Source organism: Triticum aestivum, chromosome 4B (genome assembly GCF_018294505.1).
Source record: "Triticum aestivum cultivar Chinese Spring chromosome 4B, IWGSC CS RefSeq v2.1, whole genome shotgun sequence".
NCBI classification, from domain to species: Eukaryota; Viridiplantae; Streptophyta; class Magnoliopsida; order Poales; family Poaceae; genus Triticum; species Triticum aestivum.
In genome coordinates, this window is record NC_057804.1 from 551,935,884 (window position 1) to 551,960,340 (window position 24,457).

The 24,457-nt window shown below is 53.3% G+C and overlaps 2 protein-coding genes across 2 annotated transcripts; both read right to left on the minus strand.

Annotated features, from left to right (window-relative positions):
• Positions 1-8,331: 8,331 nt before the first annotated feature.
• Positions 8,332-9,752, minus strand: LOC123095194 (fibroin heavy chain). The gene is made up of 2 exons (XM_044517003.1): positions 9,577-9,752; positions 8,332-9,379 (listed from the first exon to the last, which is right to left on the minus strand). The coding sequence occupies exons 1-2, from the start codon at positions 9,681-9,683 to the stop codon at positions 8,701-8,703; spliced, it is 786 nt and encodes a 261-aa protein (XP_044372938.1). The 5' UTR covers positions 9,684-9,752; the 3' UTR covers positions 8,332-8,700.
• A 445-nt stretch (positions 9,753-10,197) lies between these two features.
• LOC123095195 (subtilisin-like protease SBT3.18) lies at positions 10,198-14,149 on the minus strand. The gene is made up of 9 exons (XM_044517004.1): positions 14,073-14,149; positions 13,887-13,978; positions 13,360-13,457; positions 13,068-13,232; positions 12,055-12,728; positions 11,876-11,943; positions 11,558-11,803; positions 11,344-11,461; positions 10,198-11,262 (listed from the first exon to the last, which is right to left on the minus strand). Exons 4-9 carry the CDS (start codon positions 13,195-13,197, stop codon positions 10,429-10,431), a joined length of 2,070 nt encoding a protein of 689 aa, XP_044372939.1. The 5' UTR covers positions 13,198-13,232; positions 13,360-13,457; positions 13,887-13,978; positions 14,073-14,149; the 3' UTR covers positions 10,198-10,428.
• Between the last annotated feature and the right edge of the window lie 10,308 nt (positions 14,150-24,457).

Sequence of the window (24,457 nt, forward strand, 5' to 3'; positions counted from 1 at the left end):
GTATATAGGCATCACGTCCGTGACAAGTAGACCGAAACGATTCTGCATCTACTACTATTACTCCACACATCGACCGACTCCTGCCTGCATCTAGAGTATTAAGTTCATGAAGAACAGAGTAACGCATTAAGAAAGATGACATGATGTAGAGGGATAAACTCATGCAATATGATATAAACCCCATCTTTTTATCCTCGATGGCAACAATACAATACGTGCCTTGCTGCCCCTGCTGTCACTGGGAAAGGACACCGCAAGATTGAACCCAAAGCTAGGCACTTCTCCCATTGCAAGAAAGATCAATCTAGTAGGCCAAACCAAACTGATAATTCAAAGAGACTTGCAAAGATAACCAATCATACATAAAAGAATTCAGAGGAGATTCAAATATTTCTCATAGAAAAACTTGATCATAAACCCACAATTCATCGGATCTCAATAAACACACTGCAAAAAAGAGTTACATCGAATAGATCTCCAAAAAGATCGAGGAGAACTTTATACTGAGATTCAAAGAGAGAGAAGAAGCCATCTAGCTAATAACTATGGACCCAAGTGTTGGAAATATGCCCTAGAGGAAATAATAAAATGGTTATTATTGTATTTCCTTGTTCATGATAATTGTGTATTATTCATGCTATAATTGTATTGACCGGAAACCGCAATACATGTGTGAATACATAGACCACAACATGTCCCTAGTGAGCCTCTAGTTGACTAGCTCGTTGATCAACAGATGGTCATGGTTTCCTGACCATGGACATTGGATGTCATTGATAACGGGATCACATCATTAGGAGAATGATGTGATGGACAAGACCCAATCCTAAGCCTAGCACAAGATCGTGTAGTTCGTATGCTAAAGCTTTTCTAAATGTCAAGTATCTTTTCCTTAGACCATGAGATTGTGCAACTCCCGGATACCGTAGGAATGCTTTGGGTGTACCAAACGTCACAACGTAATTGGGTGCTATAAAGGTGCACTATGGGTATCTCCAAAAGTGTCTGTTGGGTTGGCACGAATTGAGACTGGGATTTGTCACTCCGTGTGATGGAGAGGTATCTCTGGGCCCACTCGGTAGGACATCATCATAATGTGCACAATGTGATCAAGGAGTTGATCACCGGATGATGTGTTACAGAACGAGTAAAGAGACTTGCCGGTAACGAGATTGAACAAGGTATCGGCATACCGACGATCGAATCTTGGGCAAGTACTATACCGGTAGACAAAGGGAATTGTATACAGGATTGATTGAATCCTTGACATCGTGGTTCATCCGATGAGATCATCGTGGAACATGTGGGAGCCAACATGGGTATCCAGATCCTGCTATTGGTTATTGGCCGGAGAGTTGTCTCGGTCATGTCTGCATGGTTCTCGAACCCGTAGGGTCTACACACTTAAGGTTCGATGACGCTAGGGTTATAGGGAAGGTATGTACGCGGTTACCGAATGTTGTTCGGAGTCCCGGATGAGATCCCGGACGTCACGGGGAGTCCCAGAATGGTCCGGAGGTGAAGATTGATATATTGGACGAAGGGTTTTAGAGCCCGGAACTGTTCCGGAGGTACCGGGTGATGACCAGCATGACCGAAAGGTGTTTCGGGAGCCCCGGCAAGTGTTGGGGGGGGCTTCATGGGCCAAGGGGAGGGGGGAAAACCATCCCACTAAGGGGCTGTGCGCCCCCCCCCCCTCACCTATTCCCACGTGACCAGGGGGTTTGGGGTGCCCCATCTAGGGTTCCCACCTCCTGGCTTGGGGGCCAAGTCACCCAAAGGGGAGATCCCATCTGCCCTGGCCTCCGCCCCCCTAGAGGAAAACCTAGGGCGCCTCCCCCTCTCCCTTCCCCCTATATATAGTGGAGGTTTTGGGGCTGCCCAAACACATGAGTCTCTCTCTCCTAAGGCGCAGCCCTACCTCTCTCCCTCCTCGTCTCTCGTAGTGCTTGGCGAAGCCCTGCTGGAGTACCGCGCTCCTCCACCACCATCACGCTGTCGTGCTGCTGCTGGACGGAGTCTTCCCCAACCTCTCCCTCTCTCCTTGCTGGATCAAGGGATGGGAGACGTCACCGGGCTGCACGTGTGTTGAACGCGGAGGCGCCGTTGTTCGGCGCTTAGATCGGAATCAACCGCGATCTGAATCGCTACGAGTACGACTCCTTCATCCGCGTTTTTGTAACGCTTCCACTTAGCGATCTACAAGGGTATGTAGATGCACTCCCCTTCCCCTCGTTTCTAGATTACTCCATAGATTGATCTTGGTGATGCGTAGAAAATTTTGAATTTCTGCTACGTTCCCCAGCACGAAGGTTTATGGTAAACAACTCACAACTCATCAGAGAGGCCTTGGAGATGATGTAGAGGCCCTCCATGGTCGATTCCCCCTCCGGTGGAGCGCCGACGAAGGCTCCAAGATGGGAGCTCGCGGATACAGAAGGTTGCGGCGGTGGAAATAGTTTTTCGTGGTGCTCCTGGATGTTTTCGGGGTACGTGGATATATATAGGCGGAAGAAGTAGGTCGGTTGATGCTTGAGGGGCCCATGAGGCTGGGGGCGCCGGGCACCCTTGTGGCCGCCTTGTTTGTTGCTTGACGTCCACTCCAAGTCCCCTAGATTGCGTTTGTTCCAAAAAGATCGCTCCCGAAGGTTTAATTCCGTTTGGACTTCGTTTGATATTCCTTTTCTTCGAAACACTGAAATAGGCAAAAACAGCAATTCGGGCTGGGCCCCAGGTTAGTAGGTTAGTCCCAAAAATGATATAAAAGTGTAAAGTAAAGACCATAAACATCCAAAACGGGTAATATAATAGCATGGAACAATCAAAAATTATAGATATATTGGAGACGTATCAGCGCCCCTCCTGAAGCAAACACATTAGTGAAAGGTACATGCTGTCATGCTCAACACAGGTCAGCATGAGTATGCGACAGACAAGTGGCCCCTCAGGTAAGTAGTCCGCCAGCGGTGAGCATGGGGCTTCCACAAGAGTGGTAAGGAGCTCTCGCGTGCTAGAGGCATCGCAGGTAGAGAGAGCTCCGGAGCATGTATAGCTCCATGAGTCGTCCGCCAGCGTGATGCATGGGGCTTCCACGAGAGTGGGAACTCTCGCGTGCTGGAGGCAGCGTGGGTAGAGAGACCTCCAAAATGTGTACAACTCACCACTGGGAGAGTGGGGGCGTGCTTTCGCTTCCTCCCCAGATCCCTCTTTCCTTCTTACATTACCCTTGTGCCCCGTGTCGTTGGGACACAGCCCTCGAGTGGGCTATGACCATCACTGGTACGTATGTCAGGTCGCGATGCCTGGACAAGGCTAGAGGGTGTAGGGCTCTTAGGGCTGGTAGGAGTTCTCGAGGCGTGATGCTCAGCGATCCGCACTTGACGCGCATGCGGCTCGTGCCAAGGAAATCGAAATGCCTCGACATGAAAAACAAGAGGAAGAGAACCCGAGGGATGTACCCACAGCCTTGGTGGGCTTGGGATGATCGTTGGCGTCGAAGGCGATGGCATACTGCAACCACTTGAGGGGCCGCACAACTTCATACCTCGGGAGTGCGGCGTTGACCTTGCGAGAGAATTGCTTGAAGACGCGGGTGGACACGGGGGCCTGAGCCCCGCCAAGGCTGCAGGCTACCGCGCGAGGCTTTTGGTAGCCCCTGACATCCTCGTTGAGCTAGCTGTCGTCGTTCCTCCAGGAAGGTAGTGGCGGAAGGGCTGCGTTGGCCCGAGGGTTTGCCTCGTGAGGCTGGTCGCGCTAGGCACCCTCACGAGGCTGATCACGTCAGGCGGCCTCATGAGATCGATCGTGTCAGTCCTGGCAGAAGTTATCATTGCCGTTGCGGCCATCCCAACGGCTGCCGCGACGGTCACCCTTGCAGCCACCGCCGCGGTCGTTGCGGTCGCCCTGACGGCCCAAGCGCTCATCGTGGAGCAGCTTGAGCTCCTGGCAGTCTTTGGTGTTGTGGGTGCGCATGTCATGGTAGACGCAGTACGGGCGGTCATCCTTCGCCGGCTCATTGCGGTCTCGGCCATGCTTCTGCTCGAGCTCCGCTGCCAGCACAGTGGGGCCCCAATTAACCACAAAGGTCCAAAATAGCTACGGGATTCCCGGCTTTAGGCATTTATCAGTCAGACGATCCGGAGGGGAAGGTTCCTTGTTTGCAGTGTTGGGGGGGCATGTGACAGATATGTGGATGGCGTATTCGGATTCATCTTATTTTTCTAATTATTTTTCATATATAAATTATTTTCATCGGAGTTACAGTTTATTTTCTAGGAATTTCGAAAATTTAAATAATTATTTGAAATTTATGGAATCTTCTAATCCAAAAATAAAACAGCAAAAAGTTTTGTTACCTAGTGTTACCCTAGCCTATGTGTATGACAGTGGGGCCAGTGGGGCCAGTGGGGGTTGGGTTGACGCAGTCAATTTGACTGGTCAACAGGAGGTGTGACCCACATGTAAGTGACATATAGATGAAATATAGGTCCAATTAAAAAGGGTGGTCCACATGTAATAGGCTTAGACTAATTAACCCCTAAACTAGCCTAAACTAATTAGGCCTACTAATTTTAGCCGGCCACAGGCAGTGGCACGGCCATGCCCCGGCTGTGCTTGCCATGGCCAGCCACGAGGCATAAGGCCACAGCGGCCATGGCTGGCAGCAGCATCAGCGCAGCAGCGGCGACACAGAGATGCGGCAAGAGCTGCAGTAGTTAGCAGCAGCAAGCGGCTGCAGTAGTAAGCAACGGCAACCAGGTAGCAGCGGCAACCAGCAGCAGCGTAGGCAGCGGCAGCGAAGCAGCAGCGGCAGTTGTAAAACAGCAGCTGCGGCAGGCAGCAGGAGGCACGTGGCGGCATGGGCGCACGCGAGGCACAACGGCGCGGCCGGGAGTAGCGGCGGGCGCGGCTGCAGGTGTGGCGCGCGCGCGGACGAGGACGTACAGGGTTGTGACCATATGCGGCTGGGCGCGCGGAGGTGGCTCCGGGACGCGGCCAGGGCAAGGCGGGGCGCGCGCGCAGGCGGCGCGGTCGCGGCAGTGCACGGCCAGGCGAGGCAGGGTGTGCGGCGCAGGTGCGCGTGGCGACGGAGCCGAGCTCCCGTCCATGGCGGCCGATGCATAGGGCGATGCTATGGCGGTGGACCCGATGGGGAAAATGGGGGGAAGGAACGAGGAGCTCACCGCGGAGCCGGGAAGAGGTCGAAGAGGGTCCGGGTGGACCGGAGAGGCGGTGGTGACGGCCGGATGAAGAAGAAGGCGAGGACGTCGGCTTCGCGGCACCCCGGCTTGAATCAACGCCCGGGACGGATGAAGGCGACCGTGGTGGACCTCCTAGACGTACTCCTGAGTGATGGAGACAACGGTGGCCGCGGCAACGACGGTGATGTTAGGATAAACCACACATATCTGGGTCGTGCGCGCAGGCGTAGCTGGCTAACTACATGCATGGCAGGTCGTGTGGCCGTTGGAAGAGGCTGAACCTGAGCGTGCATGCAGGTAGTGGCTGGAGCGGTGTGCGTGCGTGCAGTTGGTGCATTCCTCAGAGCATCTCCAACGGCCGCGCGCTAAAAATCAGAATACAGCGCCGCATGAGCCAGGTTTTGCGTGTGGCGGTGCGCTGGCTCCAGCGGCCGCCGCAAAATAAAGCGCGCCCGAGCCGCTCCAGCAGGCGCGCTATATTTCAATTTTTTCCTTGACGATTGGATACATATTAGGTTCCGAGCATACAAATATGGAGATAGTTCGGCACATAGCCTGCTTCTACGATATAAAATGCATACATCTAGGCTTCTCCAACAATATATAGTTCTAGTTTGTCCACATAGCCTGTTTCTACGATACAAAATAAAACGGAAACTACTACTACTCGTCATTCTCCGACTCGGACTCTGCCTCGGTGATGTCCTCCTCCGACGTCTGAGCATAGGCGTCAAGGAACCGCTCGTCGCGGGAGTCCCAGGACGACGCATCCCCTAGCGCCATGTTGTATTTAGCGACCGTCTTCCGCGTTCGCTTGTACTCGCGATAGGCAGCTCGCTCCTTCCTTTTCTCCTCCCTCTCTGCCCTCCTCTCGGCGAAGAACTGTTCCTCGTTGATGATGTCTTGCGGGAAGCGTTGCCTCCACAGCGCCATGGCTTCCTCGTCCATCTCGGCCAGGCTAAGCTGGCGCTCCCGCCTCCGGTTTTTGCGACGATCCTCGTCAGTGATAAGCCCCGGGAAAGGCGTCAACTCCTGTGCCCGCTCCCGCGTCGCCACGTCGGTGAAGTTCAAGTCCCAATGGGACCGCCAGAGGCGCCATGCCGCAGCGTTGTACGTGCGGGCGCCCTCCTGGGTGGTGTCAAAGGTTCCAAGGCCGAGGCGCACGCCGCTGCCCGACCGAATGGAGGCGGAGTAGGTGCCGGACGGACGCACGTGGACGCCGCGGTAGCCCGAACCTCCCCGGCGGCGAGGCGGCATGGTGGCACGGTGGTGTCGTGTTGGCGGCGAGGAGAGAAAGCAGTAGAGGGAGCGAGAGAGAGCGGCAGAGGGCGCTGCAATTTTATAGGCGCGCCGGACGCGGTGCGCCAAATCTAGCGCGTGAGCTGCCGCCTTTTCCCCCGCGCGCAATCATTTCATGCGCGCGCTAGTTTGCCGCCACCGCTGGAGCGCGCAAAAACAGGCCACGCGCGCTAAAAAGCCAGTTTACCGCGCACGCGTCTTTTACCGTGACTGTTGGAGATGCTCTGAGCTAATTAGTTAGTGATGTTAGCGGCCGCGTGCCCGCGTGTGCCGGGCGGTGTATGTGCACTGGGTATAAGAACCCCTTCTCGGTATTGCTGCCTGGTGTCGGTATGTGCCGAGCCAAATGAGAGGGGCCTAAAAAAGATGTAGTCTTCGTCGGGATCGTGGTGTGCGCCCTCCGTCGACGTGAGAGTTCTTACGGATTATGCTGTGTGTGTGAGTGTGTACCTTCATGTATGTGTTTGAGGGAGTTGAGTTGAATAGAGGTAAATATACAGGTAGTTCGTCGGCCAGGGCATTCGTCGCGATAACCAAGTATGTTTTGTTCATCTTCTTCTACCTTCGTCCAACATTCGTCGCCGGAGGGCTATTCGGCGTATGTCGTCGGTGGCAGCGCCAACAGGTGATGAGCATGGTCACCGCGGGGCTCTCGAGCTCGAAATCGAGTAGAAGAGGGAGGGGGTCGATGGGAAACAAGGGGAAATGAAGGAGGGCGATCTAGGGTTTCGTGGGGCGTACGTCCTTTTAGGGCGGGGGGGGGGGGCACGTGGTGGCCATCCATGGCCACGGCGGGTGGATGTTCGCCACGGTCTCCCTGCCTCCCCTGTAGCGGGAGGATGGGGATGACCCAGGTGGGCTGGGCCGCATTGTTATTAAACGGGCCAAAGTGCACAGTGTGTATTTGCCCCTTCTTTTGTTGCTTTTATTTCTTTTCCATTTTGCAATTCTTTTCTATACTAAACGAATTTACTTGTGAATGAAATTTGGAATATAAATAGTAGCAAGGTTTTGAGCTAGCCTGCCAAATCCCGAATTATTTTGAAAGGCTTAATTATTTAATTAAATTGAAATGTTGCTGGCTTAGTTTTAAATAGGCTAAGGCCATTTTAATTGTTCAAATGATAGTGGATTATTGATGAAAATTACTTAGTGAGTATTTGCAAAATATGAACAATTTATTTTAATATCTGAAGAAATAGTTTCTGCACTTCTATTAAGAATTTAAATTTGAGTTGAATTATGTATTTAATTGCATTTTAAGTATGAAAAAATATGATGACATGGCATATTAGGGGAAGATCATTGTAGCTTGATTATTGGGGTGTTACACTGCTCTTGCGACATCAGGCCCAGTTCGCGACAAACATTGCGCTTACTTTAGAGCGGACGGTCAGAAATGTTTAATGGACGAAATCAAATGGCGAGAAACGCCTAATTCATGAGAGAGCAGGGATTAGGTGGTACTGTTCTTAATGTACATGCCTTGCATGTTTTGTGAAAAATGTGCCAGTGCCCCTTTGCTTTCAGAGACTGGTGCACCCTTGTGATCCCTTAGGGTGCGTTTGGTAGCTGTTCCCATCCTAGTATAGTTGTTTCCCTTTGAGACATGCTAAGTCTAGACACATTGGGTACGTGCATGTGTAGTTGTTTGGTAGTGATGTATCTGTTGAGACATGATGTGCCGAGACTGTGTTCAATGCGGAACTTTTGGGCTCGTGCACCCTCCCTGCAGGCTACCAAACACACCCTTAGTGTATTGATACACCATCCTGCATGTGTGTCGCAAGCATAGAGTTTCACAAACAAGTCAAATACTTGCCCATCAATATAAAAAAATTATTCAAGGAACATTTCATAACTCATGGATACAACATTATATAATCTTGTCTCTAGAATTGTCTTTAGGACATATCTCTAATTGGTAGGATATTTGCACCCTCCAATGTGAGGCATGACTCAGCATGACGCTTTGCTAGTATATATAACGTAGAATCTTGAAAAGAATGTAACAAAGTAAAAAGAAATGATAATGAGTAAATATCATGCTAAATCATGTAATGGCTCTCTAAAGTTCCTTGTTCTTTGAAACGTAGTCAAAACCGGTCTCATCTTTAGTTGATTGACTTGCTTCGGTTTCCTTCTCTTCGTAGCTAGAATCGACGTCACCTTTAGTTGACTTATTTGTTTTCGGCTTCCATCATTTGCCAACACCAGCACCAATACCTTTATGTGCACCGACACCAAGACCGGCATTGGCACCTACATTTGCTCCAATGCCTACATTTGCTCCAAGGCCAACACCAGCACTAGCACCACCGTTTGCACCGGCACCGCCACCAAGACCAGCATTGGCACCTACGTTTGCTCCAATACCTACATTTGCTCCAAGGCCAGCACCAACACCAGCACCAATACCTTTATGTGCACCGGCACCGGCACCAAGACCGGCATTGGCACCTACATTTGCTCCAATGCCAGCTCCAATGTTAGCGCCTCCATTCGCACCAGCACCAGCACCACCACCAGCACCAGCACCACCACCAGCACCACCACCAAGACCAGCATTGGCACCTACATTTGCTCCAATACCTACATTTGCTCCAAGGCCAGCACCAACACCAGCACCGGCACCAGCACCAGCGCCTCCATTCGCACCAACACCAACATTAGCACCAATAGATTTATGTGCACCGACACCAAGACCAGCACCACCGTTTCCATTTGCACCGGCACCAAGACCAGCATTGGCACCTATATTTGCTCCAACACCTACATTTGCTCCAATGCCAGCACCAGCACCAGCACCGGCGCCTCCATTCGCACCAACACCAACATTAGCACCGATAGACTTTTGAAGCCCAATATTAGCACCGATACTGAAAAATAGTAACAAACATCAGGAACAACATATACTCCTACAAGAACTATTAGCTACGCATGCATGAGTGTGAAAGGGTGACGGTTAAACATTATAAAAAAGACCCGCTTAAACTATATATGTGGGAATAAGTTAATCGCGGACTTATGTTGTGGTGACATGGCTAGAATGCTTGTAGATGGAGTATCATCTTACCCGCCTCCTCCATCCTCCATCCCTCCACGGGACAACACCGGCAATGCCCCCCACGACGAGACGAGAAACACCAGGAGAACGACGGTGCTACTAGAAATCTTCGCCATTGCTGATGGTTCTCTGTGTGATTTACCTCTCGTTTTTTTATGAACTGGAGGGTTCACTCTAGGACGTTGGGACACATTTATATGGAACGATCTTCCCTCCTATATTTGGCTATCTTTCATCAAGATGTGCGGTTTCTCCAATGGTTGTATATGGACTAGAGTGATACCCGGTTAACTATATTGGTCCCGAGGGCACCGGGGGTGTGGTCGCCCTGCATGTACTTGTGAGTGGAGTAGAAAGTTCCGGCATATAGCTGGAACGGAATTTATGGTGAGCCAGGAAGATGTGGTGCATCTTAGAGGTGGAGGTATAACCAAAAGCCATTTGTAGATTTCACTTCACATGAGCTATTCATAGCTTTCAAGTATTGTACTCCCGCGTTTCCACGCACTGGTCTGAAGAGATGACTGCAAATGCAACTGGTTAGTCACACTCCCCACTGGTCCTCTTCCACTGCTCAGCACCGGCCAGCTGGTCAGGACTCAGGACAAGGCATCTCAAATGTTCAAGAGGTGAAGGTGAAATATGAATCATCAAACTCTGAGCCTGCATATGCCACTAGTATCACTCTTAAATTTGCCGCACCTTTAACATGACCAGTGACACCTACTGTGTTGTCTCAACGAGTGAAATCGAAAACGTTACACAAATCCACACGGGAAATCCTGGTCTGAACTCTGAAGCCCGGAATCCGTGCACCGCCAAGTTCTAGATAACCGTAACTAGGTAGCTTGTGGTTGTGGGTCAGTACTCAGTAGTATCACGGTGCTGATTCGTGGGGTGAGCGCCGACGCCAGCGTCCGGCAGGTTGGTGACCCTGACGACCAGCGGCGTGCGGACACGGTGGTAGCCGTCGGACCACACGATCTCGCCGAAGTCGTACCGGCCGCGCGAGAGCTTAGCCGGTGTGACGGTGACGTAGTACTCGGCCCTGGCGCAGCGCGGGGAGAAGGCCAGCGCCGGCGGCCACACCTCGACGTGAGTGCCCTGCGGGCTGATGACGGTAGCGTGGTACACGGTTTCCCTCTGGAGGCCCACGTTCGTCACCGTCCGCTTCACGGTCGCCGCAGCCCGCAGCTCGGGGAGCACGATGGCAGGGTAGTTGAGGTCGGCGTCACCAATGGCGCCGCCAGCGCAGCTGGTGTCGAGCGCCGGGGAGGGGAGCACCATCTGCCGCACCTGAGCCTCCGTGTAGCCGAGGCCGCAGAGGAAGCGCACGTGGTCGCGCGCGTCCGCGTCGTACACCAGCCCCGGGTCCAGCGCCCGCAGCGGGTCCACGTGCCCCGCCCCGGTGTCGAAGGCGTCTGCGGCCTTCTGCGTCCCGCCGGCCAGCATGGCATCGGACGTGTCGTCGTGCACGTACGCCGTGGTCATGAGGGCGGACTTGACGGTGGCCGGCGACCAGGTCGGGTGCACGGACCTGAGGATGGCGACGATGCCGGTGACGTGGGGGCACGACATGGACGTGCCTGTGTCAAAGTTCCACTCCGTCGAGCGCTTGTCCAGAGGAAGCATCGTCGGCGACGACTTGGGCGGCCACGCCGCCAGGATGTTCACCCCGGGTGCGGTTACGTCAGGCTGCGAGTTCAGCAACAGATCGGTTCAGTCTATGTATATGTGCTCTTCGCCATGCCAAGCTCAGGTGATCGTTTCTTCTACCTTGAGAATGTTTGGAGAAATGGAGCTGGGCCCTCTGGAGGAGAAGTAGGCGATGGCCGGCGCCGGCGTCTTGCCGACAACGGTCCTGCTCGCCGAGACGTGCACGGTCGGCAGTTGCCTGCATTTGGCAGACGATGGATGCGCAGTCAGAGAAGAGCGCTTGATCTCAGACGCGCGTGCCCCATCCGACGGCGGTAGGTGGTTAATTGGTTACCTTGGACGGCTCTGGATGTAGTTGAGGATGTGGGTGCCCTGGCGCAGGTTGACGTGGACGGTGGGCAGGAAGTTGTCCTGGTTGGACCGCCGGGAGCTCGAGTCGGCGAAGATCACGCCGGAGCCACCGCCGGCATACACCGCCAGCGCCGCGCCCTCGCCGGACACCATCCCCATGGTGGAGAAGCACAGGACGATCTTCCCGGACGCCGCCGTGCGGTTCACCAGCTGGTCCAAGGAGCACGTCCTTCGGGATCAACGCAAATCGGTCAGTCAAAAACAGATAGATACTCGGTAGGGATTGTGTGAGAGAGATTACCCATCGGCAAAGACGCTAGTGCTCTCTACTAAAGGCGTTTTCATGTCCTTCACAATGAAGCCCTCTCCCTGTGTAAATTACCAAAGAAAAATGAGAAGTCCACTGTATCCCAGTTTCTTGCATGCACCACAGTCCACAGATGCATGCGTAGTCGGCCACTAGTAGGGCCAAGAACTCACCACGAAGGAGGCATTGTTCCCGAGCGCGATCACCGTCGGGAACCTCCGGTCGATGGTGCTGGCGGCGACGGTGACACCCCACGGCGACACGTTCTGCACCATGGCCGCGTCGGGCCCGTCGTTGCCCGCAGAGAACACCGTCGACACCCCGAGCTGCATGGCGTGGAACGACCCGACCTCGGTGCTCGTCGCGAACAGCGGCGACAGCGGCGGCGGGGACCCGAGGGACGCCGAGATGACGTGCACGCCATCGTGCAGCGCGTCGTCGAACGCCGCCAGGATGTCGGCGTCGTTGCACCGGCCCGTCAGGTCCTTGAACCAGCACACCTTGTACACCGCCAGCCGCGCCCTGGGCGCACCCCCGCGCGCCCCGCCGCGGCCCAGCCCGCCGAAGTAGCTCGCGTTGGGGGACACGGCGCCAACGGCCGTGGACGCCGTGTGCGTGCCGTGGCCCACGCGGTCCCGGGCCGACCGGTACTCCGCGCCGCCGCTGGTGTTCAGCGCACCGGTCTCAGCCTCGAAGCCAGCGAGGTAGTAGCGCGCGCCGATGAGCTTGCGGTTGCACGCGGTGGCCGGGTCGAACTGCTGGCCTCCCACGCATGTGCCGCGCCATGACGACGGCACGGGGCCTAGGTGGGGGTCATCTCTGAAGCTCTCGGATTCAGGCCACACACCTGTTGAGGGCAGAGGCAGACACACACTGAAATGCTAAGGACCACAGCACTGTAACCACTAACAGGAATGAGTATGAGTGCAATGCCGCTACAAAATTGTTAAGTTCAGATCTTGGCATGGTATGCCTGCATTCAAGAAATGATTATAGTATCTTTCACTTTCATGGTTGTTCATGTCATTTCTCTTGCGGTGCCATGCCTGTGGGTTTTAGATAATTTTGTAGCTATATGTCCCTTTCAGGCTACAAGATCATGTCATGTGTGAAGCCAGAGAAGCTGCAAGCAAGTACAGGACAGTGCAGCAGGATTTGCCGGGATGTGAAATTAGAGGACAAGTACCGGTGTCGAGGATACCGACAATTACGTCGTCTCCGTACTTCAAATGCATTTGGGAGGATGGTTGCTCCATATGTGAATGCAGGCTGAGGCCCATGAAATCCCAGCTCCTTGTTGTATGGAGCTGCAGCATCCTGCTCCTGAATACTGATATGACCTCTTCTGTTTCTGATTATAATGACCATGGGGTTCCTTGTCAGTTTATGGCAATATTCAAATGCACAAAACTAAGTATGTACAGATATAGGTATGTTTTCTGACTACTATGTCCACGGGGTATAGGAGTAATTGTTACCCGACAATGTGGTGGCTTGCGTTGAATTGAGCACTGCCGCAAAACCAGAGAATCCATAGCTGTAGCTATACAGAATAGCTTGTCTTGCTTCCTCCGGCCTGCAATATTGTGATCATTCATGTAAGTTTCCTTTTAGCCACATTTTTCTTGCCAAATGAGAACAAACATGTCCAGATTCTCTAAGATGCGTGGTTTTATCTTTTATAGACAAATGGTTGAATTGCTTCAAGTTAAGCATGCAATACAGATTGTATAAACTGAGAAACAGAATTAATAGAAGTTTCTATTATGGCATAAGGAGTACAAACGAAACAATTACCTAAATTTTAACTCCAGGATTTAAACTTTATGTTGTTTACCTGATAGTCATAGTACTACTTGAAATAACTCAGATGAATTCGTGTTATATATGCATTAGATGGTGCTGTGCCTCTGCACTGCATTGTTTTTTTCATCAACTTCAAGGAATTCAATGGTCTTCTATTGCCCCCTTTAATTTTAGCTCAGAAAGTAAGATAGTATATTACTCTGCAAAGACTCTTGACAGAAGTTGGAGATGAAACTGTGTGGTCAGCGAAGGAGTCAGACCGTTGTTGTGCCCCAAATACACAATGTGAACCTGCGATGCAACAGAAGAGAGAGCAGACATGAAGTGAACATCTGATCTGACAAACAGGTAAAAGAGGAGTGAAAATCTGCACAAAAAACACTACATGTGAATGGGATTGAACAGGATCAATGGCAGCAAATGAGAGCGAGGAAACAAGGAGCAGAAGCAGAAAAGCAGCCATTGCCCTTTACACAATGACAATGGTGGAGTGGCAGAGACATATATATAGACATCAAAGACAGACAAAAGGGCACAAGATATGATTCTGCAGAGGAAAGCGTCCGTGCCATGCCATAGGGTGCTTGTAAGACAAGCCTTGCGAAGCTACAATGGCCCGGACAGCCCTCCATGGCTGCATCATTCCCCCTTGCCTTCTTCATCTAGTGATCTAGTCCGTAGATGGCGGGTGAGATGATTAAGCCTATCGAGTTAAGTACAGAGTCTAGCTGCTGAAGAGAGTACAGGATAACAGACCTAAAGTTTGTTAACTCCAACCTAAACCTCTTGCCCTCGTGTGTTAATCATCTGTTCTAGTAGTGTTTTTTTAGTTCCTAGACAGAAGAGGCAACGAGACAGCTATCAGCTACAGGAATATTTAACATGCTGTAGCTTTTGGGATTCTCCAAAGGCTAACATCAAGGGATCAGCTTAAATAAGTGCCAAAAGGCTAAGATCTAAGTTCTAGAGTTCAACCAAATAGGCAAGTGTCTGGAGTTATGAAGATAACATGTGTGCTCAAATCATTAAGCTTTCAAGATCTAGTTTAATGACAAGACAAACCCTCTGCCCTACCATCACTAGCAAAGTACTTTGAGTCTGTGAGAACTTGTAAAGTGTTTGAAGAAAGTCTATAATAACTAGCAGTTGCTCCGCTGAGGAAAAACCAGAGACCTTTTCTAGCTCCTGCAACCTTCTATAGCAAAATCCAAAAAGATCATAAAAAAAATCGCCTAAAAACGATAAACATAGTGTAGCTATGTGTTGGAGTTTACTGCACATGTTCCCACTTAAGGACTGCGTGCAAGCATAATGCATTCGCTGAACAATGATAATACTGAGCACTCACTCTTCACAGAAAAAACTAATTAACTCTTAATCTGTATGGACCATGCCTAATTAAATAAGTTTTCAGCCCTCACGCTCCACTTTACTTGCATTCAACCACTTGTTCTTAAGCAACTAGTATATCTCATATGCTTTAAACTGGTAAAAGGCAGTCTGTGTTGGATCTAGAATGCATACAAGTGATAACTCTCTTATCTGGAGTATGTATTGCAGTTTGCATAGTCAGCGAACACGCTTGTAGAGCCAACCTTGTTCGATGATATGCAGCTTTTTAACTGTTGATGGACAGGCTGTTTACGGGGAAGATGGAGATATCCTTGTATAAGCTGTTATTGGTCCTGCAAGAACAAGGTAGCTGATATTACAAAAGGAGAGAACAAGAACCTGTCCAGTAGGATAGTACAGTTTTAGCGGAACATGAAGTATGGCAGATATCTCGAACCGCAACCATGTAGATGTAGACATAAGTGCACTCTTCAGTGATTCAAAGATAAGAGCATGCCCAGAAGGAAAATAGTGAACATCATTGCCAGCAAGGAAACCCGTCACATCTAGCATTATGAAGCTTACCAAACATACCCCTTGACGTGAGAATTCATCGTATTTCTCCACTTCAGGAAAAAAATTACCAGCATGCTTCACCGACCGTCAATCTTCCATCTTTAAAGTGCAGTGACATATGTAAATTTACATCATTAGTTACAGCAACCTAAGGAATGGTCTACACATGGACTGGATTTGCAGTCATGCCAGTGGTTGCCTGACATTTGGGCAAGTCAAATGACTGTCGACACAATAGAGTTTAACGCTCATTTTAAGACTCCCCTCAATAATTGTCTGCCTTGTGACCATGAGGTCACGGGTTCGAGTCCTGAAAATAACCTCTTGCAGAAATGTAGGCAAAGGCTGCGTACAATAGATCCAAAGTGGTTGGGCTCTTACCCAGACCCTGCGCAAGCCGGAGCTACGTGCAGTCAAGCTGCCTCAATAATTGGCTACACAGCATACTACCAGTTTAAGCTTTGCAAATTTGTTACAATTATGCGCCGGCTAAATCGAAATCTTCGTCTGGCTTCTGGTGAGGGAACAAATCAGAACAAGAGAGCTACTGCTACTCAGAGAATGAATTGATAATGACTAAAATACATCTCCTTGTTATGTAGTCGGTCACATGATGTTATGACCGGTTTGGTCTATACAAGGAAGAGGCCCACCGGGCATTAGTATCAGGGGCTTGACCCACAAGTTATCTTAGGCAAGTTATTTTAGGCAAGTTATCTTAGGCTAAAGTTATAAATACTAGTTGTAAGACATCGTTTGAGATCAAGCAATAAAGATAGTTCTATCATATTGCCCGGCTCCAGAGGAGCCGGAAACCCTAGCCGCACCTTGCCCTAGCCGCCGCCGCCCTTCTTCTCCCTCGCGACGGCGCCAACACGCCGGAGCCGCCGCCCTCGCCCCCAACCCTCGCTGTTCTGCCCGTATAACCTACGGAGTAGAGCCGGTAGGAACCCTAGTCCTACCAATTTGGTATCAGGTACCCGGGTTTCGACCATGTCTTCGCCACCTCCAATTCCGCCGCCGTCGTCACCACCGCCGCTGCCCATCAACTCCACCACCGCCGCTTCCGCGCCGGGCGTCACGGCCTCGCTCTCGGCGGGCGCTACGGCGTCGCTCTCGGCGCCGACCCTCCCGGCGCCCGGCATCGCGCCAGGCCACGGGCGGCCACCGACCACCGTCCAACATACGCCGCCGCCGTCACCTCCCCCGCAGCCGCAGCAGTTCACACAGGAGGCAATGGCCGGCGTCCTCAACGACCTAGTCGCCGCGGTCCAGGGCATCCGCCTCTACCTGGCAAGTCCGTACGGGCCGCCTCCACCACTACATCCCGCCCTGGCCGCGGGTCCGCAGGCGCTGCCGTGGTACTCGGTACCGGGGGCCATCACCGGAGGCTACCCGGCGCTCCCCGCCCCGGCGGCCGCACCGCCGCCGTGGCCACAGTGGCCGCCGCCGCTCGCGACGGCAACCGCGCCACTCGCCGCCGCCACAGGGCCGCAATGGCCCACCTGGACCGCGCCATCCGCGCCGTCACTTCCAGCAGCCACGGAGTAGGGTCCTCCACCGCCCCATCCTAGCCCTAACTTGGGCCGGTCGTCGTCGAGCGGGCTTCCGATCCAGGAGGTCCGCTTTCCGTCATCGCCATCACCACTCCCCGACTGGCTTCACGGGCCGCCATCGGCCTACCCGGGGGCCCGTCCGCCGTCCGGTTTCCCGTTGCAGCCCGAGGCGTCGGGCGTCACCGGGAACTACGCTGGGCCTTCCACCATGGACCGCGCACCATCATTCGCCCTACGCACCGCCGAGGCAGTGGGCCAGGGCGCGCCACACCAGCAGCCGCCCCGGTTCGCCAAGATCGACTTCGCCACATACGATGGCTCCGACGACCCTCTTAACTGGCTCAACCAGTGTGACCAGTTCTTCCGCGGACAGCGCACACCCGCGTCGGAGCGTACTTGGCTGGCTTCCTACCATCTCCGCGGGGCCGCCCAGACATGGTACTACGCCCTCGAGCAGGACGAGGGCGGCATGCCCCCGTGTGATCGTTTCCAAGAGTTGTGCCTTCTTCGTTTCGGGCCACCGGTCCGCGGGAGCCGCTTGGCCGAGTTGGGCCGCTTGCCGTTCACCTCCATGGTGCAGGACTTCGCCGACCGCTTCCAGGCCCTGGCGTGCCACGCGCCCGGTGTGACGGCCTTACAACGGGCGAAGCTTTTCATCGGCGGCCTTCCCGACCACATCCGCGTGAATGTCGAGATGAAGGGGCCCCAAGACCTTCAGACGGCCATGTACTATGCCCAGGCGTTCGAGCAGCGCGCCCAGGCCTTAACGCGTCCATCCGCGCCACGTGGGGCCCGACAGCTTCCCCGGCCGTCTCCGGCAGCACCGGTGTCGTCCACAGCCGCCCCGGCACCGACGCGGCCATTCAGGTGCCTCACTCAGGCGGAACAGCTGGAACGTCGGCGCCTGGGCTTGTGTTTCAACTGTGATGCGCCCTATGCACCGGGCCATGTCTGTCCCCGTCTCTTCTACCTGGAGACGACAGACGAGCCGGAGGAGGAGACACTGGAGGATGGCCTCAGCGCTCCAGCCCTTGCGGAGCCCGCAGCGGCACCCGCGCCCGCCCCGGCCACCGCCCTCGTGGTGTCCCTACACGCGCTGGCCGGCATCCGTGATGAACGGACGATGCTCTTACCGGTCATGATCCAGGACGAGCGCCTGGTGGCCCTAGTGGATACAGGGTCCACGCATAACTTTCTGCCGGAGACCACCATGCGGCGCCTTGCATTACAGCCAACCGGCGGTGAGCAGTTGCGAGTCACAGTCGCTAATGGCGACCGTCTCCGCTGCCATGGGCTCGCCCGCGACGTGCCCATCACTATCGGCGACGAGCACTTCACCATCACCTGCGCCGGCATCGACTTGGGCTGCTTCGACTTCATCCTCGGTGTCGACTTCCTACGCACTCTTGGTCCTATTCTATGGGATTTTGACGCGCTGACGATGACCTTCTGGCGGTTGGGCCGCCGCATTCAGTGGGACGGCATTGGAGGTGCCGCCCCAACCACTCCACTCCAGCTGGCCGCGACCACTGCCACGGCCGAGCACCCACTATTGGAGAGCCTCCTCCAGCAGCACGTGGGCATCTTCACCGAGCCACAGGGGCTTCCGCCCGCCCGCACATACGATCACCGTATACATCTTCTGCCAGGCTCCGCACTGGTGGCGGTACGGCCTTATCGCACCCACAATTGCAAAAGGATGAGTTGGAGCGGCAGTGTGCGCTCATGCTCGCGGCAGGCATCATCCGGCTCTCCACCTCGCATTTACCGCGCCGGTGCTTCTCGTCCGCAAGTCAGACGACACATGGCGTTTCTGCATCGACTACCGTGCCCTTAATGTTGTCACCCTTAAGGACAAGTTCCCTATTCCGGTGGTCGACGAGCTCCTCGATGAGCTCCACGGGGCGCGCTTCTTCACCAAACTTGACCTCCGGTCGGGGTACCACCAGGTGCGCATGCACCCGGATGACATTGCCAAGACGGCGTTTCGGACTCATCACGGCCACTTCGAGTTCTTGGTGATGCCCTTTGGCCTCACCAATGCCCCGGCGACCTTCCAGGCTTTGATGAACGACGTCCTCATTCCCTACTTACACCGGTTTGTGCTCGTTTTCTTTGATGATATTCTAATCTACAGTGCGTCTTGGGCCGAGCATCTCCAGCACGTCGCTATCGTCTTCAACGAGCTTCGAGCGCACCACCTCCACCTTAAGCGCTCGAAGTGCTCGTTCGGGACGCCTTCGGTGGCCTACTTGGGCCACGCCATCTCGGCCGACGGGGTGGCTATGGACACCGACAAGGTGGCAGCCGTCTCCGCATGGCCGACGCCTCACTCGCCGCAGGCTCTCCGCGGGTTCCTCGGCCTCGCCGGCTACTACCGGAAATTTATCCGGGAGTTCGGGCTTATCGCGGCGCCCCTCACGCGGTTGCTTCGCCGCGACGCTTTCGCCTGGGACGACGAGGCGACAACGGCGTTCGAGGCCCTCAAGGGGGCCCTCACGACGAGCCGTTCATGGTGGACTGTGACGCCTCGGGCGCAGGGTTTGGCGCTGTGCTTCATCAGGGCGATGGGCCCCTCGCCTTCTTCAGCCGGCCTTTCGCTCCGCGTCATCTTAAGTCGGCAGCATATGAGCGGGAGCTCATTGGCCTTGTACAGGCCGTTCGTCATTGGCGGCCGTACTTGTGGGGACGGTCCTTCCAGATTTGCACCGACCACTACAGCCTAAAGTTTTTGCTGGACCAACGGCTGTCGACCGTGCCGCAGCACCAGTGGATCAGCAAGCTCTTCGGCTTCGACTTCTCCGTCGAGTATCGGCCGGGCCGCCTTACAACCATGGCCGACGCGCTGTCCCGTCGCGACTCCGACCTCGCTTCCTCCGCTGATGAGTCCGCCGGGGCGGCCCTGTGCATCCGCTTCGGGCCGATGTTCGTCCTCTTCACCGACATTCGCCGCGCCACTGCGACGGCCGACGACGCCATCCGTCTTCAGCAGCAGCTCACGGCCGGCGACCTGGAGGAGCCTTGGCGCTTTTCTGACGGACTGCTCCTCCATGGGCGTCGGGTCTTTGTTCCGGCGCAGGATGATCTCCGTCACCAGGTGTTACAGCTCGCCCACTCGGCGGGTCATGAGGGTATGCAGAAAACCCTCCATCGTCTTCGCGCCGACTTCTACATCCCTGGCGATCACGCCCTAGTCCGCGACTGGGTGCGGTCTTGTTAGACATGCCAGCGCAACAAGACAGAGACTCTCAGGCCGGCCGGGTTACTCCAGCCCTTGGAGGTGCCATCTCAGGTCTGGGCGGACATATCCATGGACTTCATTGACGACCTTCCCAAGGTGGGCGGCAAGTCGGTCATCCTCACGGTGGTCGAACGCTTCTCCAAGTACGCCCACTTCATAGCGCTCGGCCATCCATACACGGCGGCGTCCGTGGCCCGGGCCTTCTTCGACGGCATCGTCCGTCTACACGGGTTCCCTGCTTCGATCATCAGTGATCGAGACCCCGTGTTCACGGGCCATGTCTGGCGCGACCTCTTCAGGATGGCGGGTGTCCAGCTCCGCCTGAGTACGGCGTTCCATCCTCAGACGGACGGGCAGTCCGAGGTGGTTAACAAGGTCATTGCCATGTATTTGCGTTGTGTGACAGGTGATCGGCCTCGCGCTTGGGTGGACTGGCTCTCTTGGGTGGAGTACTGCTACAACACCTCTTATCACTCCGCCCTGCGCGCTACGCCATTTGAGGTGGTCTATGGTCGACCACCCCCGCCTATACTTCCGGTGGATCCGGATACAGCTCGAACGGAGGTTGCGGGTGACCTCATCCGCACTCGCGACGAGATGCTTGCTGAGGTTCGTCAGCGTCTCCTTCAGGCCCAGCAGCTGGCCAAGCACTACTACGACGATCATCATCGCGAGGCGGAGTTCGCGATGGGTGATTGGGTGTGGCTGCGTCTTCTCCATCGCTCTACGCAGTCCCTCGACCCGCGCGCGAAGCGCAAGCTCGGCCCTCGCTACGCCGGGCCCTTCCCTATCTTGGAGCGCATTGGGAAGGTGGCCTATCGTCTTCAGCTTCCAGCCCGCGCTCGCATCCACGACGTTTTCCATGTGGGGCTGCTCAAGCCTTTCCGTGGCGAGCCACCGGCGGCTCCACCGGCGCTTCCTCCCATCGCCAATGGTCGCATTCTTCCAGAGCCGGCAAAGGTATTGCAGGCGCAGCTCTGTTGTGGCGTCTGGTTCATCCTCGTTCAGTGGGCAGGCCTTCCGGAGGAGGAGGCTACTTGGGAGCAGCGTGAAGAATTCCGCCAACACTATCCAGACTTTCAGCTCGAGGACGAGCTGTTTGCGCAGGCGGGGAGAGATGTTATGACCGATTTGGTCTATACAAGGAAGATGCCCACCAGGCCTTAGTATTAGGGGCTTGACCCACAAGTTATCTTAGGCAAGTTATTTTAGGCAAGTTATCTTAGGCTAAAGTTATAAATACTAGTTGTAAGACATCATTTGAGATCAAGCAATAAAGATAGTTCTATCATATTGCCCGGCTCCAGAGGAGCCGGAAACCCTAGCCGCACCTTGCCCTAGCCGCCACCGCCCTTCTTCTCCCTCGCGACGGCGCCAACACGCCGGAGCCGCCGCCCTCGCCCCCAACCCTCGTTGTTCTGCCCGTATAACCTACGGAGTAGAGCCGGTAGGAACCCTAGTCCTACCACATGGCCTGTTGCATACTAGGGTTTGCCCCCTTCCTCACTGCCGGCGAACTCTTACCGCCTCTAGGTCGTGACATGAACCTTCATCAGGCAAGCAAAGTAAGGGAACTTTCTCAAACAGATTTCCCCAACTTCTGTCAGATGCCACAAAGCAGCTACAGCGATCACCTGGAATATCTGGAAGCGCTCGAACAACTAGGTTTTCCTAGGAAAGGCCGACAAGTCCATACATCCTAAGCTGTTCAATTGAACTCCTTTGGATCTGTCGATGTGCCAGCACAGATAGATAGCTATCAAAGCCGTCCAGTTTCCAAAGTCAGGCTTATCAACTAGCCTAAGGCCGCGCTTGGATGCGGTGTAACCAAATACAGACGTATTTAGTTTACACGTGTATTTTACCGGCCACTTGCAGATTTCAGCCGGAATTAAAACGATGGACGGAGATCTGTATCTTTTGTACAGGGGTATTTGAGACGAAACGACACTCCAAACAAGGCCTAAAGGACGATGTTGCAAGATGCATTTTGTATAGTACAAAGAATGGATATGCACGGAGGATTTTTTTTTTTTGCAAAGTTGAGGATATCCTTGGCAATATTTGGTTTCTTATAAATGGTAGATTTTAACTCTAATAGCCTTATGCCAGATTTATTAAAATCTATGCAGGCAATCCGAGAGGAAAAATTGACTGAGAATATTATGAGTTCTTCTATATGTTGAAAGCAAATCATTTTGAATAAAAAAAGAAAAGAAGTTGAGCTGTTTTTCTTTCAAAAAGTACTTAAAAGTAACTAGATACTAACATGGTAACGGAACTTCTGAACAAATTAGAGAAAATATGTCTTATTACTACACACAGCACTAAGACCAGGTTATGAAGTATATCATATAGGGATGGCAAAATCCTATATAATTTTAGAGAGGTGCAGAGCAACATGAGAACTAGATACGATTTTTTTTTATTTGCAAGAGTTTGTAGAGTTCATTTAGATTTCACCAAAGTGGTTTTTCTTGAAATGGATAGTTCGGAAGATAGCTGAGCTTAGCTTGTCAGAAGATGTTAAGCACAGACTTCAACTATTGTGTCTTGACAATGTAACATGAGCTAAAATTTAACCAAATTTGGAGGATTTTTCGTTATATGGGTGCCCTTCACAAGGTAAACTCATTCACACAATGAAACACTGCAACTGCATGGTTAGCTTTTGCCATCATGCAATGAGAACGATCACGCGCAAACACAAGAAATCAAGAAGCAGAAAAGGAAGAACAATGATCAAAGCATGCATGAGGCTACTGTGGCCTGTAGGTTGAAATCAGTACCACAGAAAAAAATACAGTGCCCTTAGAACTAACACTAGACAACTAGGAAACTGAATAGGTTCTAGAATTCCCAGAACAAGTTAACAAAGCCTACTTTGCAAGCTGCATTGTAGGAGAATCTAGACGATGATGGTTTCTGGTGTCACCAACAATTTAGGCTACCTTTCGGGCTTTCCAGGATCAGACAATTAAGGAAGCCCAGGTGGAGCCGGTTACCTTTACGCGTTACTATGAAGATGCAAGTGTAAAGGGATCCAACTTTTTTGAGCTCAGGTAAATAAATCCCTGTTGATCTAAAAGTTAAGTTGGTGAGGCATCCGTTAACCAAGCCCTTAGGTTTAGGTATAATTTTTTCCCGTTGAGGATCTGAATTAAATTCCTGAGAACATTCTACTGGCGACATAAAGGCTACTCCCCCACCCAAAGAATGGGCTGGTTGGCAGACAAAATGGGCAGGGAAACACACAAGTGTAGCACACCCACAGTGTACATAGCCACCGCCAAAAGTCTCGCAGGCATTCAGTCGAACACCTGGTGGGCGCATGGAGGTCCTTGTCGAGCAGAGAGCCCACACCGATCCACCGAGTTCTGATGATCCAATCACGCCGGCACAAGCCGCACAACTGTCCCCCCAACCAGTGAGAAGCTGTTTCCATCCAATGGAAACAAGAAATGCACGTCGTGCCGCTGACCCCAAGGGGACAGACACCTTGACTGATCTCAGATTAAGAATAGGAGATCAGCCTGACATGAGCATGGCGATTGGCCGGGGATGGCGACACCCACAAAATGCAATGGGAGAAAGGGGAATTTTTGTTTGACCTTATAAGATGAGGATTGAGTTAGTTGGATGCTGGACTTGGAAGACTGCCAGTGGTCCAGGTATCTCTCCCTCCCTCCCACCACGCACAAAGCCAAAGCGACGCTTCCGAAGCTCCCACCGCCGCAAGGAGAGGGGAGAAGTCGCCGGGGATGGCAAGACCGCGGGCGCCGCGACGCGGACGCGCACGCACCTACCCTGGCCCGGAGGCCAATGATCACATCACGGTGGTGGAAAGGTAGCCAACGCGACAAGGAAAAGGAAAAATAAAATAAAATTGGGGGTCTCCACCAAGAAACCCGCCATCATTCCGCTCCACCGCCACCGATCCATGGCGCCAGATGAGATGAGTGCACTCCTCGCGAGTCCTCCACAGAGAAAGCAGTCTGGGGAGAGAGGAGTGAGCGCAACGCAACTGATCGTGATCGAGGTCAAAGATAGACAGACAGACAGACA